General features: G+C 42.1%; 1 protein-coding gene across 1 annotated transcript; it reads left to right on the top strand.

The window, feature by feature from the left end:
* Positions 1-1,838: 1,838 nt before the first annotated feature.
* sox11a (SRY-box transcription factor 11a) lies at positions 1,839-5,037 on the top strand. The gene has a single exon (XM_028001265.1). It carries the CDS (start codon positions 1,989-1,991, stop codon positions 3,087-3,089), a length of 1,101 nt encoding a protein of 366 aa, XP_027857066.1. The 5' UTR covers positions 1,839-1,988; the 3' UTR covers positions 3,090-5,037.
* Positions 5,038-13,124: the final 8,087 nt, after the last annotated feature.

The following is a 13,124-nucleotide window of genomic DNA, read 5'->3' on the forward strand; positions in this document are numbered from 1 at the left end:
TTAAATTGAAATAAAAAATAAGTAGAAATCTACATTTATGTTGACTATATTAGCATTTGAAACATTAAACGTAGAATCAACTCCAAAGATGCAAAAACAATCTGACCCTTTTTCATGTCCTTTAATAAACACCTAACTCTGCAACCATGGTGACTGCAAGACATTATGTTTGTAATAAAGACTTTAAAAATGTTATATTACATCAAAAAACCCAGAATTCTGCTTCTTCCTCCATTTCGTCATGTTCCAGCTTAGTCGTTTCGCTCATTTTGGTCCAAACTTATTATTATTAGTAACGCAGCTGACTAAAGCTGGACATTTCATATCACTTTTAACAAATGACAACTTAAAGTAATTTTCCATATTTTAATCATATTCTGCTTTTGGCAAATGATGCTTTGTGACTCCAGTAAATAACACACAGCAGCAGGACTCTGCTCTGTTATCCTGGTTTGATCAGGGTCATGCCTTATGTTATATCTCAATAATTGATGAAAACACTCAACCACAGTAAAATACGTTGGTTTAAGTGCATGGGGAAGAAATACTTTCTTTAAAGGGGTAAAATGTGGGCAGAAAATGATCAAATAGGAATGTGAAGGTACAAATGATCAAATTGACCCAGAATTAAAAGAAAGACAATGAGTTTATGACTTTATCAGTTTATGAATATGTGGAGCCTTATCACTACAGTAGACATTAAATTGTGGGTAGTGTCAGAATGAGAAAAAAATTGATTTTTATTTTGATTTGCCGTTTTGATTCATGTTTCTGTTACTATAAAAACCTGATTTAAAGTTCAACTCATTCATTTTCCCTTCCACTGTCACCACATGCTTGCTCTGGAGGAGAAATTGCTGCAAAGTCAATGACTTGATACATTCAGCAACTAAAGTAAAATTAAATAGTTTAATTAAAAATCTGTCGTTATGACTGAAATGATAAGATTACATGTTTCTGGATATGAATGAGTTGTTTTTCAAAGCAGCCTGTATGCCAACTGAATGGTTTTAATGTTAATAAGAAAGTAAAATAAATATATGTTTGTTTTTTATTTGGCTTTTTACTGTATTTTGATGACCCAAGTGTGAAAATATGCACATAACGAAGTGACGTCACTGGGAGCCGTTGGCGGAGGGGGTCAGAGAAGGTCAGTGATTTTAAGTTTTTAATATTTTGAATAAGAAAATACTTTTACATTTTGTATTTTAAAATGAATCTGAAAAAATCCCACTCCTTTTTAGTTTTTTATATCAGTTTCTGTGAAGATTCAGAATGCGGAGCTGCTCATTAATGCATGAGTAAAATGCATGAGGCGGTAATGACACCACAGCGTCGATATGAAGCTGTTTCCAGCTGTAAAAATATAACGCTGGTTAGCAGACAAGCAGACGCACCGACGCAGCAGGCGCCTGGTACAGTGTCCAAGCGCCACCTTCAGTTTTCAACCTGAGGGAGGAGGGGAAAGGACAATAAGTCAATATTTTCCCACAATTCACGCGGAAAACATAATTTGTCATCATAAAAACAACCTCCTGATATTATATGAGGAAAAATATTAAAAAACAGAAGTCAGGCTTGTGCGCGCTCCGGTGCGTAAAGCCGCTGTGCGGAGCGCGCGGCGTTGACTGGGTGTTTAATATGCTTGTCTCGCCCGGCGTGTTGCCCCAGACACTATGTAGCACAAATCCCCACCTCCACTCAGAGCCTCCTGCCTCCACAGAGCAGAGGAGGCAGGAGCCGAAGGGGTTAACCGGAGTCTTCGAGTCTGCTGGGCGGAGTGGAAGGAGCGGGATTGGATGACTGGCCTGTGACGCAGGGGACATGAAAAAGCTGATAACTAGTTAAGAAGGCAGTTTGTAACTCTGGAAAAAGAGTGCAGAGCTTGAGACACGTTAAGCAGAGGACGTGGATGAACCAGAGAAAGCTGAGCCGTCCTGGCGGTGAGGAGCTGTTAGAGACTGCAAAGTGACTCCGAACTGTGGACAATGGTGCAGCACACGGACCACGGCGAGACGGATGGCAGCATGTCCAGGGAGGCCACCGACTCGGAGGAGAGCGAGTTTATGGCATGCAGCCCCGTGGCAATCAACCCGGACTGGTGCAAGACGGCCACCGGGCACATCAAGAGACCCATGAACGCCTTCATGGTCTGGTCCAAGATCGAGCGGAGGAAGATCATGGAGCAGTCCCCGGACATGCACAACGCGGAGATCTCCAAGCGCCTGGGCAAGCGGTGGAAGATGCTGAAGGACAGCGAGAAGATCCCGTTCATCAGAGAGGCCGAGCGGCTGCGGCTCAAACACATGGCCGACTACCCCGACTACAAGTACAGACCCAAGAAAAAACCAAAGCTGGACAGCTCCAAACCCTCGGCGCCGTCACCGGAGAAGTGCGGCAAGATCGCCAAGACCCCCAGCAAGAAGTGCTCCAAGATCAAGACCAAGAGCGGCTCCAAGACCGCTCACGGCTACGCGGAGGACTGCGTGTTTCCCAGCATAAAAGTTGCAAAGACTGTGAAAAGTGAGCTCACCGATGAGGACGACGATGACGAGTATGAAGAGGACTACCGGATGGGCTTTAAGGCGGGAGAGGAGGAGCGCCTGAGGCCGTACGGCGTCGCCAAAGTTCCGGCGAGCCCGACTCTCAGCTCTTCGGCGGAGTCGGAGGGGGCGAGCATGTACGAAGAGGTGAGGAGCCACAACAGACTGTTTTACAACATCAAGAGCATTTCCAAGCAGGGCGCGCTGCACGCTGCCTCCGTCTCACCAGCATCCTCCAGGTCTGTGTCCACCTCCTCCTCCTCCAGCAGCAGCAGCAGCAGCGGCTCCTCGTCCGGGGAGGACGCGGACGACCTGCTGTTTGACTTTAGTTTGAATTTCGCTCCGAGCGCCGCGGGCTCCGAGCTGGGCAACCCCAGTTCAGGAAACTTGTCCCTGTCTCTGGTGGATAAGGACCTGGACTCGTTCAGTGAGGGCAGCCTGGGCTCCCACTTTGAATTCCCAGACTACTGCACGCCAGAACTGAGCGAGATGATCGCAGGGGACTGGCTGGAGGCGAACTTTTCCGACTTAGTCTTCACATACTGAAGAAAAACACAGAAACTGTTCCTCTAGTAATAACAGAGAAGGAAGATATGAAATTATATGTCCTGGTCAGATTGTCCCTAGCCCTGCCTCTTGTGGGTTTTCTAGGAGAGGGAGGAGGAGGAGGAGGAGTAGTAGGAGGAAGAGCAGGACCGTGATCAGAGGTGAGGTTTGAGGAATGAGATGCTTCTGAAGCTGGTAGCAGAAAAAAAAGAGAGGAGAAAAAAACGGCAAGGTCTGCAGACATTTTTTTATCTGACAGCATGACAGGGTTTTCTGGATTTTTTTCCCTCATAGGTCTGCATTTACTGCTCAGCTTAACCAGACCACAAAGGGAAGAACTTCTATGCATCTTATCCTCTTCAAGGCAAACAAAAACAAACTGCAGGGAGCTGAACTCGGACTGTGGACTGTCTCAAAGCAAATCTGTGAACTGAAGATTGTTCAGGATGCTACTTTTCAACGGTTTGTGTAATTTCTAAATGCCGCAAAAATGGTTTTGTTATTATTTTTTGATTTTTTGGTTCGGTTTTTCCTTTTTGTAACTGATTCCTTTTACCTCCTGGTTTGGAAAAATCAAGCAGCCTAAAACCTCTGCAGAGTATGCAGGTGCGGAGGAAACATTTTGATACATAACAGACCTCATCTTTTTAAAAGAAAAAGATATTTTCAGGCATATTTTTGTACAGTTGAAAAGGGAATGTTCTTACTGTGCTTTCAGTGAGTTTCAGGCACTTCTTCCCTTTATCCTTTGTTTTTACGCATGCAAGGTGAGTCCTGGTTTTAAGGATTAAGTTAAACAGAAGACTTGCATCAAAAATGCCTTGTGATTTTAAACTAGGTTTTGTACAGTTGTAGAGCAGATTTGTTGAGTATTTGTAGACGATACAATGGCATCATGGGGAACACATACCTCAGAGCTGGAACTAGTTTCAAGATTGTATATGTACTGTAATATAGTAAAGTTAGGAGTTTATGTATATCATACTCGTGATATGTGGATGGGTCCCGATCGCAGGTGTGAAACTGGATTTCTTTTTGGTATTTTTTATGGCACATACTGTTTTTTTCCCCCCCCTTTCTCATTTTTTTGTGCAATATATACTCTTGAGATACAGACCATCAACAATTGTAGCAAGTGATGGAAAAACAGACTCGTGCACTGTCGACATCATCTTGGGTTATGATGCTGAAGCCTCTCTGGGCAGGGAAATAAACAGAATCAGCTGGAACTGATACAAAACAACTGTAATGTGGCCTGGTGGTGTGATGCATGCTAATAAAACACATATATCAATTTGAATGTTATTCGGATCTCATAATGGGGCAGAACTGACAGCAAAAAAACTCACACTTGGTTGCAAATTAGGGGAAATAAAAGTTCCACAGAAAAAAGGAGGCAAAGTCTGATTCAGTGGTGGCCTGGCTTTATTTTACCAAGCAAGCAAAAAAAGAACATTCCATAGTCCTGTTTCATGAAATGAAACTTTATTTTAAAAACTGAAGACTGCCTTCTTTTTTTAAAGACATGAACCACAAACCTGTATTTTTTATTTCTTGCACTTAAAAAAAAGCAGATATTGTTTATTTTTTATGTGAGTCTTACATATGAAGTTTGTTTGATTACGAGTTTTTTGGAATATGGCTTAATTATATGCCGAGACATTTTGTTGGAAGTTCTGGGCAGAAGTTACTTCACATTCCAAGTGTGAATCTCTCTTTGACTCATCTTTTTAATAAATAAGTACCTACCACCATCCACTGTCCTTTCAGTTTGTGAATATATGTACACAGATGTGTTATTTGTTGCGGTTTTGAAATGGATGTGACGACAGAATTATGCCTGTTTTTGTATGTAGGCGGAAATCTTAAATGGATGGGCTCAAACTAACATGTGAATTCACATTTAATAAAAAGGAGAAAAAAGCAAAAAAAAATGTTTTGAACTGAAGTGTTGAGGTGTTCTCTGCTCTTTTCTTTCTTTCACTTAGCCTAAAAACAGACCAGGCTTCTTTAAGAACTTGAATTACCCGCTAGTAAGTGGTGAGAGCTCTGATTGGTTGCCGTGGTGGTCCCCTTGGAAACAGAGCTGGAAACAGGAGCTGCTGCTCTCAGCGTGAGGGAGCTCTCAGTCTGTCTGGCTTTCATTCAGAAAACCAGCCCTCCACTCTTAAAGCACTCAGCACACAGCAGCTCGCACATCAGACCAGGAAATGTCTGAATGCAGCTCAGGGGGAAGGGAAGCTGGTTACTGACGGTTAAAATGTAAAATAATGGATGTTTAGGTATTGCTTAAAAAATTAAGAGATCTAAATCCACTCATTCTTAATTTTGAGTCAGTGATGCTCACTTTTTAGACAAGGTTTTGCAATCTGCTGCTTTTTAGTCCTCCCACAGTAACTCTTTTTAAAAATAATTCTGGATAAAAATAGCAAAAACTGCTTTGTTTTTAAATATAAGCTCATGAAAAAGTCTAGATTTAGCCGTTTGTTGTTATCATAAAATATAGTTAAAGAATAGATCAAAAGATGTGAAGAATTGTTTTCTTTCTTCAGTCTTTTATAATTTTTAGTACTAAAACTATTAGCATTTCCCTTCATTTTCCAAGAAAATATGTTCGTTTACCCTATTTTGATATAAAACATAAAATTAGTTTCTTTTGTAATCATAAAAAATTTAACTTTCTGTAATAGTATTTATAAAATTAGATAAAGTATATTTTTTTCAAAGATCCATGTGGGTTTTCTGACTAGATCAATTTCATTTAGTAGGGTCGAGGTCAGAAATGGTTCTCTGCTCTTGCTTGTCTTTAGTCAATTTAAATAGCAAGAAATTGCTCAAAGTTTAAATTAATTTCAAGTCGTTTTCTTTTTATTCCTCACCAAATCGATTCCTGCTTAATAAGTGAAAGAAGTAGTTCTGAGGAAACTAAAAACATTAATGCTACAAGTTTAACTGAAGCAAAACATTATCATCAAATTAGATTCATATTGTTTATATCATAAGTGAAGAGATTTTGCTGATCTCATATGCCTGTGATTTCTCTCAACAACATCCATAAGACATCCCCATCATTTATGATGTCATGCAGAATATAATTAGCAGCAGGGCCAATGGTTTCCGTCGGTTACGTCTTCAGGGTCTCATGAGGCCAGCAGGAGCGGATCCCGCCTCACACAGAGCAGACACACAGTCCAATGGTACATGCTGGCCATGCGTGGCTGCACAGGTAGTAGCCTCCACATTAAGTCAGTTTGCAAATCTGTAATAAAACATTTATCTAGCTATTACTTTACCTGACCTATTGGTCAAAGTTGCTAATGGGTTCCAGGACTATTCCCAGCTGGATCTGTGGATTGATTTTGTGCTTCTCTGAAATATTGGCTCTGGGCTAATGTCACCGGTACACATTGAAATGAAATTAGTGACCCGTTGAAATTTGCCTCCATTTCCGCCTGAAAAAAATAAATGTAAATGCAGATCCGTCGGAGGTCTGAGAGTGAGTCACCAAGCCGTGAGACTCAGCAGCTGGGGGTTACTGCAGAGGACAAAAAGAGTCATTTCCAATCTCTTGAACGCTTAAATCATTCATACAAGCTTGGATGTTGCAGTCAAATGTTGGACGAGACGTCTATACAAAGAACCGCTCTGCATGGCTGTGGAGGCACCCTCCCACCCCCCACTGTGACTGGGCCTTATCTCAGACTAGATGCTAAATCCAGTAATAATAAGGCCTGTTATGATTTCCTGTGCTCTCTGCCTCTCATCCAGGCAGCGTGGATGCATTACATCACCGCTCAGCTCATGCCGCTGCGCAGTAAGATCCCGTGTTGTGTCATCGTTGATCCACATGTGTTCCTCCTGTCCCAGTGGGAGACAGCCTAATACTGCTGTGGGAATACTGGCATATATTCTCCATGCTTGTGGTTTCATAACAACAACAACGAAGCAGCTTGCATAAATTTAAACCTGTTTACAGATTGTTAATTGATGAGAGAGCAACATTTATGTAATCAGTTATGACTATCAGAAGCTTGCTGTGCATCTCAATAAACTAAATCATTAAAAGTTGTTTTTTTTCCCACCACTTTAATTAAAGTAAGACATAATTTAATCTCCAAATTACATTTTAAGCCTTTATTTCTGTTTTCTGATAGTCTGGTAGACTCGGTTCAGTTGGGGATCAAATTTGCAACATTTGTTACATTTCAGCTCTTTCACAAACTATCCAAACCATTTGAGCAACCTGTTCCCCTCCTCACCTGTGGGGGCGCTGCACCAAGAAACACTTAAGGAAACTGAGTGCAACTTCCTTCTTTATGAAATGAAAACAAAAATGGAGAGGCTTCAGATTTTAGCAGTACCCAGAATGCCTTGTGCTGTGACCCACTTCCTGCCTTTTGAACAGTCTCCGGTCTGCCTGGCGTTCACATGCTTTCGAACAGAAGCAGAGTTCACTTTAAGCAAACAGCTGGAGTCAACACACACAGATCTATCCAGGACATCGACATAAACATCTGGGAAGCGTTCCTTTAATTAGGCCGCTCCTGAACTGGAGATAATGTCACACAAAGACTTTTTCCTCGGTTAAAGAGAAAAAAGAACTGGACTGCTACTCAGTAGTCCAAAATCCTCTTTTCAGAAAACTAACTTTTCTTCTAGAAATGAGAAGTCGCTTCTTCGGGTCCAGTGTGACTTTTCCACAGTCGGCGGTGATTTGAGGAGTCACGTCATGCTGGTTCTGGTCCACCGGGTTTTATCACAACCAAAGGCAGAGCAGCTGTCTACCAGGACATTTCAGAGCACTCCATGCTTTTACAAGCTTCATGAAGATGCTGGTTTCTTTTTTAAGCTGAAATTGATACTGGCCCACCTGCCTTAGTCACCATGGTAACACCAGCAAACTGGCCTGACCTGAACGTCATAAAGCAGGGGCGTGAAACACGCTTTCCATCCGGGCCACACTGAGATCATCAATGTCTCCAAAGGTACTAAAAAGAAACCGTTAAAATATTATAACTTTCTAAAAGTGAAATAATATTTGCAATATACAAATAAAAAAGGCTTTGATTTGACAGAAAGAATTATATTTAAGCACACAACTGTTATTTTGAAGCTCTAAAGGACCACAGAAATAGCTATGGTGGCTCAGATTTGGCCCGCGGGCCTTGAGTTTGGCTGATGTACCACAAATAATCTGTAGGCTGCTGTCAGGAGGAAGATGAGAGATTCCAGAACCAACAATGAAGACGAGTTGAAGGCAGAAACACAGGCTGATCTCCAGGCCACGCTGCATTCATGCACAAGGAGCCCAGATACTGTACAGAACATACAAACTTTATATCACATTCCTGCATCACACTTTTTTTTTTGGTCAGACATAATATGAAGGTTTTCTGAATATAATAAGAAAAATGTATTTTGTTTCAATTTAAATCAGTAAAATATAACAGGTGGTTTTAGTTCCAGTGTGAAACCAGCATTTTTTCCAAACAAAAACTACACAGACCATCATTGTTATTTATTGTCTCGTAAATCTACATCGGAAAAGTCACTGTTCATAACCGGCATGCCTGTGTATGAAATCTGTGATAGAATGACCTTATGGGCGCTGCTTCCTAATGGGGTGCGGTTCCCTTGCTGATAGGGAGAATTTGTCTCTAAAATTGTCTGGCGGAGCAGCAGTCCGGTCCCCGTGTCCTCTGCTCCCCCGTCTTGGCCCGGGGCGACTCCTGCTGCTCATGATGGCTCTCCATTTGCTCTGCCCTCTCCTCCAGCGGAGGGGGGAGCATCAGCCCCATCTGCTGCCTGATATTTACTATCCCTTCACATTTATGAGAGGTGGGGGTGGCAAAAGCCCTAATTCCCTCATGGTGTTTTAGCACCACGGCAGACACACACACATGCATGAAGGTAATGACTGAGAGCAAATGAAGAGGGGAGAAAAGCGCAATAAACACAAAGAGAAGCACCCCGCGTGTAAAACCCGAGTTCTGTTCTGCGGTAATGGATGAGAAGCCTGTAGCTGTGATGCATGGTTTGCTGTTTCCAGATCTTTCTTCCATTTTTTCACAGACAGCAACAGGGAGCTGAGAAGAGTTTGGAGGAGCTGAAAGGACACCCAGCAGGTCGCCGGGCGCAGCTGAAGCAGGCAGCGCCATTGTCCCGTCGACACGGAAACAAACAGTTCAATCACTCCCAGCAGAATCCCTTCTGACACGAGGGAAGATCTCATCGGGAGAAGGTCACTTATTTTTTTGTGAGGAGCTGCTGGAGGTCGATCATCACTCATGCACTTTATCTGGCGCTGAAGTCAAAAACTCGGTTGCTTCTCTTTCTGAACTAAACTCTGCATGTTTGAGTTGCTTCAGGCTGAGTCGGGTTTGTGACGTTGTGCTGCTGGGGCCTTCGCTGTGTCCTCTGCGAGCCACTGCTGGCTCCGCTCCGGGAGTGGGAGGAAATGAAAGGGGCCTTTTCCCTTTTCAGTGTAATTTAAGCCAACTTGTCAGGACATCAAGCTCTGTTTAGAGTGGAATCACATAAGCCGGTTTGCCTGATTGCAGTTTAGGATTTACATTACCTTGTTTGGATTTAATTGGGATTCTGAACTCCATATTTAACTTAAAGCTTTACAGCAGCAGGAACTTATTTTATGTAAGTGAAGGGTCAAAAACTGCTTACATCCCAATTAAATCACAATGTGTACACTATAAAAATAAAAAACACATGAAACTCCCAAACAGTGTGTTGAAAAAGTACCGCAAGGTTCTAAAATTGCATTATAGCGCAAAAAAAAAGTCAGAATAACTGAACATTTTCACATTTATTCAGCTTAGAACCATAAATTTCAAAGTATTTTAACGCATTTTCAACAAACAAACAGAAGAAAAGTATAGTGTGATTTCCACTTGCAGTCAGCCTCTTGAAATGGATGTCCTTAAACAAAACCCAGTGCAACCAGTTAGCATGTGGAGGCTGACTGAGTGTAATTTAAGCTCAGAGTAAATGCAGCTGTTCTGTGTCTGATCCTTTAAAGAACAACCAGCATCATGAAGACGAAGGCTACGTTCACACAGCAGGCCCTGATGCTCAAATCTGATTCTTTGCTAAATTCCAATTTTTTGTGTGTGTAGGACTGACAGTTTCAGTAGAGCAGTCAGAGATGAGAGGATGACACAGACAGTTCATAAGTTCATAATTATAATATTCAGCCTTTGTTAATGTCTTGATTTACCACATCTGCCTTTTTCTGGTGCAGAATTATGACGCATGTTTCACGTCAATGATGTAAAAGTTCAATAAAATGTGACATAACTGTTCAGACTGCAGACGTTTGAAAACTATGGAATATACAACCCTGGTCCTGCAGGCACACTGCCCTGCATGTTTGAGATGATTCCCTGACTTAAGATTCAGATGGCTGCCTTTCAGTAAACGCCTGTTAATCAGCCATCAATTGAACTCGTGTGGCTGAAGCAGAGAAACATGGAAAACATTCAGGGCAGTGTGTCTTCAGGACCAGTCAGGAAACACTGGAAACATACACATCCAAATTACTTCCATACGTGGAAGTGGAACAGATCGGAGGAAAACGATTGGAATTGGGTCGTTGAGACTGCGATGAAAAAGTCAAATTTGGATGACATTTACCTGCTGTGTGAACACTGTGGAGAAGTTTAAAGCAGAGTTAAGTTGTAAAACAACAGCCAAAGCTTCAAAATCCCACAGCCCTCTGTTCAATCCATCATCTGGTCATGGGGCAAAAATAGACCAACCAAAAACTCGCCAAGATGTTAATCATCCTGAGCCAGGAGAGCATTTCTAAGATGGAGATCTGGAGGAGCTGCAGCGATCCACAGCTCAAGTGGAGGAATCTGTTGGCAAGACAACCGCATGAGGCCGTTTTGGAAGAGTGGCAAAAATAAAAATGTTGTTTGAAGAAAGCCATAAAAATGTATTTTTTATTGCTTGGTGTTTGTGTTTTGCTTTGTTTTGGGATTTATAATCTGCTTTCTGTTTCTCTGAATTTCCCTCCTTTCTCTCAGTTCAGCTTCACTTACTTTGCTTCCCTCACAGCTGCACCCAGTTTCTAACCAACCACCTGCTCCTTGTTGAGTAATCATCTCTGCAGCTCAAATGTCTCAGTTAAGTCAGGTCCTATTGTTACCCCCAGTATGTCTCCTGATCCTTGTGGATTTCCTCTGATTTGATTGTTGAAATTTTTGATTTTTCTTATCTAAGTGACTGGAGCTGAACTCTGGGAGCTGTTGGAAAAAAAAAACCTTTTAGAGGTTACAGAAGACCTGACAGAAGTTTGGAGGTTCACCTTCGCACAGGGCAACCAGCCTAAACAAACAGCCAGAGCTACAATGTTAAGGCATATTGTTGTGGTGCGTTCCATTTGGAGTCAGAACTTCACCTTAAATGCCCACAAAGGTGCATTTCCCACTCAGAAAGTGGGACGAACTCTGACTCCCCTGACTTGCAATATGGCCGCTTATTGCATCAACAATCTGTGGTGGAAACTTAGTTTACAAAATACACATGTAAGATTTAATCTAAACTGAAACTGAACAAATTAAAAGTGCTGTTTGCTTTCAGAAATTAACCTGTTTAATCCCACTGGCAACAATTGTTACCAGACATTTTTTCTAACTTCTGGAAGCTCTAAAAGAATAGTTTTGACTTTTAGCAGTTAATTGAAGTTTTTAAATCAAATAATAGATTGTCTACTCTAAGCAATATCAATTTCATGTATGTAGTGTGAAAGGTCACATGACCAGACCTCTTTACTTCCTGCCTGTAACACTGGAGGTCAATGTCTGTCACAAACTGTCGAGGCTTAAATCAATGTTTGAAAGAGGAATTATGAACATTGTTGCCATGTTGAAATCCTGACTTTTCCAACTCTGTTCACTGGAACTCTGCTATCTCAGTGTGACTGCAGAGGTAAATGGCCTAGTCCATGTCCAAATGAGAATCAGTGGCATGACATAAAAAGGAAAGCTCTCATTCAATCCGACAAAAATTCAGCAATTTTAACGAGATTTCCTACAAAGTGTTTTCTCTCTGAACACAAACACACTCAACACTTTTAGGATTTTTGATCATTCAAAATACCAGAAGCTGCACATCCTGCCTGTTAGAATCACATTAAAATCCATGGATTGTGATAAGGTTCTGCATGCAGCTTTACTAGTTGGTTTTCATGTGTTTTTGTGCTCTTAAAACTGAGGGATGTCTCGGTTCAGTGGTTTTTTTCCCTGGAGTCTGCTTGTATTTCAAACCCACAGTTTTAAAGCAGCAGCCTGCCCCTCCCCCACCTATTTCAAGCTCAGAGTTGTGTTTTTGTTTGGCCTGCCTCCACTGTATGTACCTTTTAGTTGTTCTTAGGTCAATGAAGCAAATCCACTTTAAAGAAACTGAACATCATTTTAACTCCTTGCAGATCTGAAGCCAGTCACATGAGGGTAATGTTTCTAATTATGGCGCACGCCGGGAGCTTTGAAACCAACCCCCACAAAAAAAGACAGAAAGAAAGGTAGCCCAGTCTCCTGGAACTCTTCACTTTAATGATACAAACAACAGACATTCATGACCCCCTGCCTCCCCACCCGGGGATTAAGACAAGCAGTCATCCAGATTCTACACTGCAGCTGAAGGATAGCCAATGCAATTTCCCCCTAAAGCTAGAGCAAAGCCAGCAGTTGGTCATTCATATGCATCTGAAATCTAATACCGCCGTGTCCTCCAGTGGCCCCACCTTTCCTGACTCACCAGTGAACTACACTCCTCCACTTTACTTCCACCATTATACACCTCAAGTTTCCTGCCTGTTCTGCTCGCCTCCCCCTCTTGCCTGGTAACCCATGTAACCCAGCGTGCCCTATCAGGGTGCCCCCTCTTTATTCCATCCTGGGTCCCATTTGATCCTTTTTGTGGCTTCGGTAAATAATTAGCACACAGAATCCTCCAGGGAGCCAAACAGGAAGCATGGCTTGCTTACTACTGGGCCTGAGACTGCAGTGATTGCTATCG

This window comes from Xiphophorus couchianus, chromosome 19 (genome assembly GCF_001444195.1).
Source record: "Xiphophorus couchianus chromosome 19, X_couchianus-1.0, whole genome shotgun sequence".
Classification (NCBI taxonomy): domain Eukaryota; kingdom Metazoa; phylum Chordata; class Actinopteri; order Cyprinodontiformes; family Poeciliidae; genus Xiphophorus; species Xiphophorus couchianus.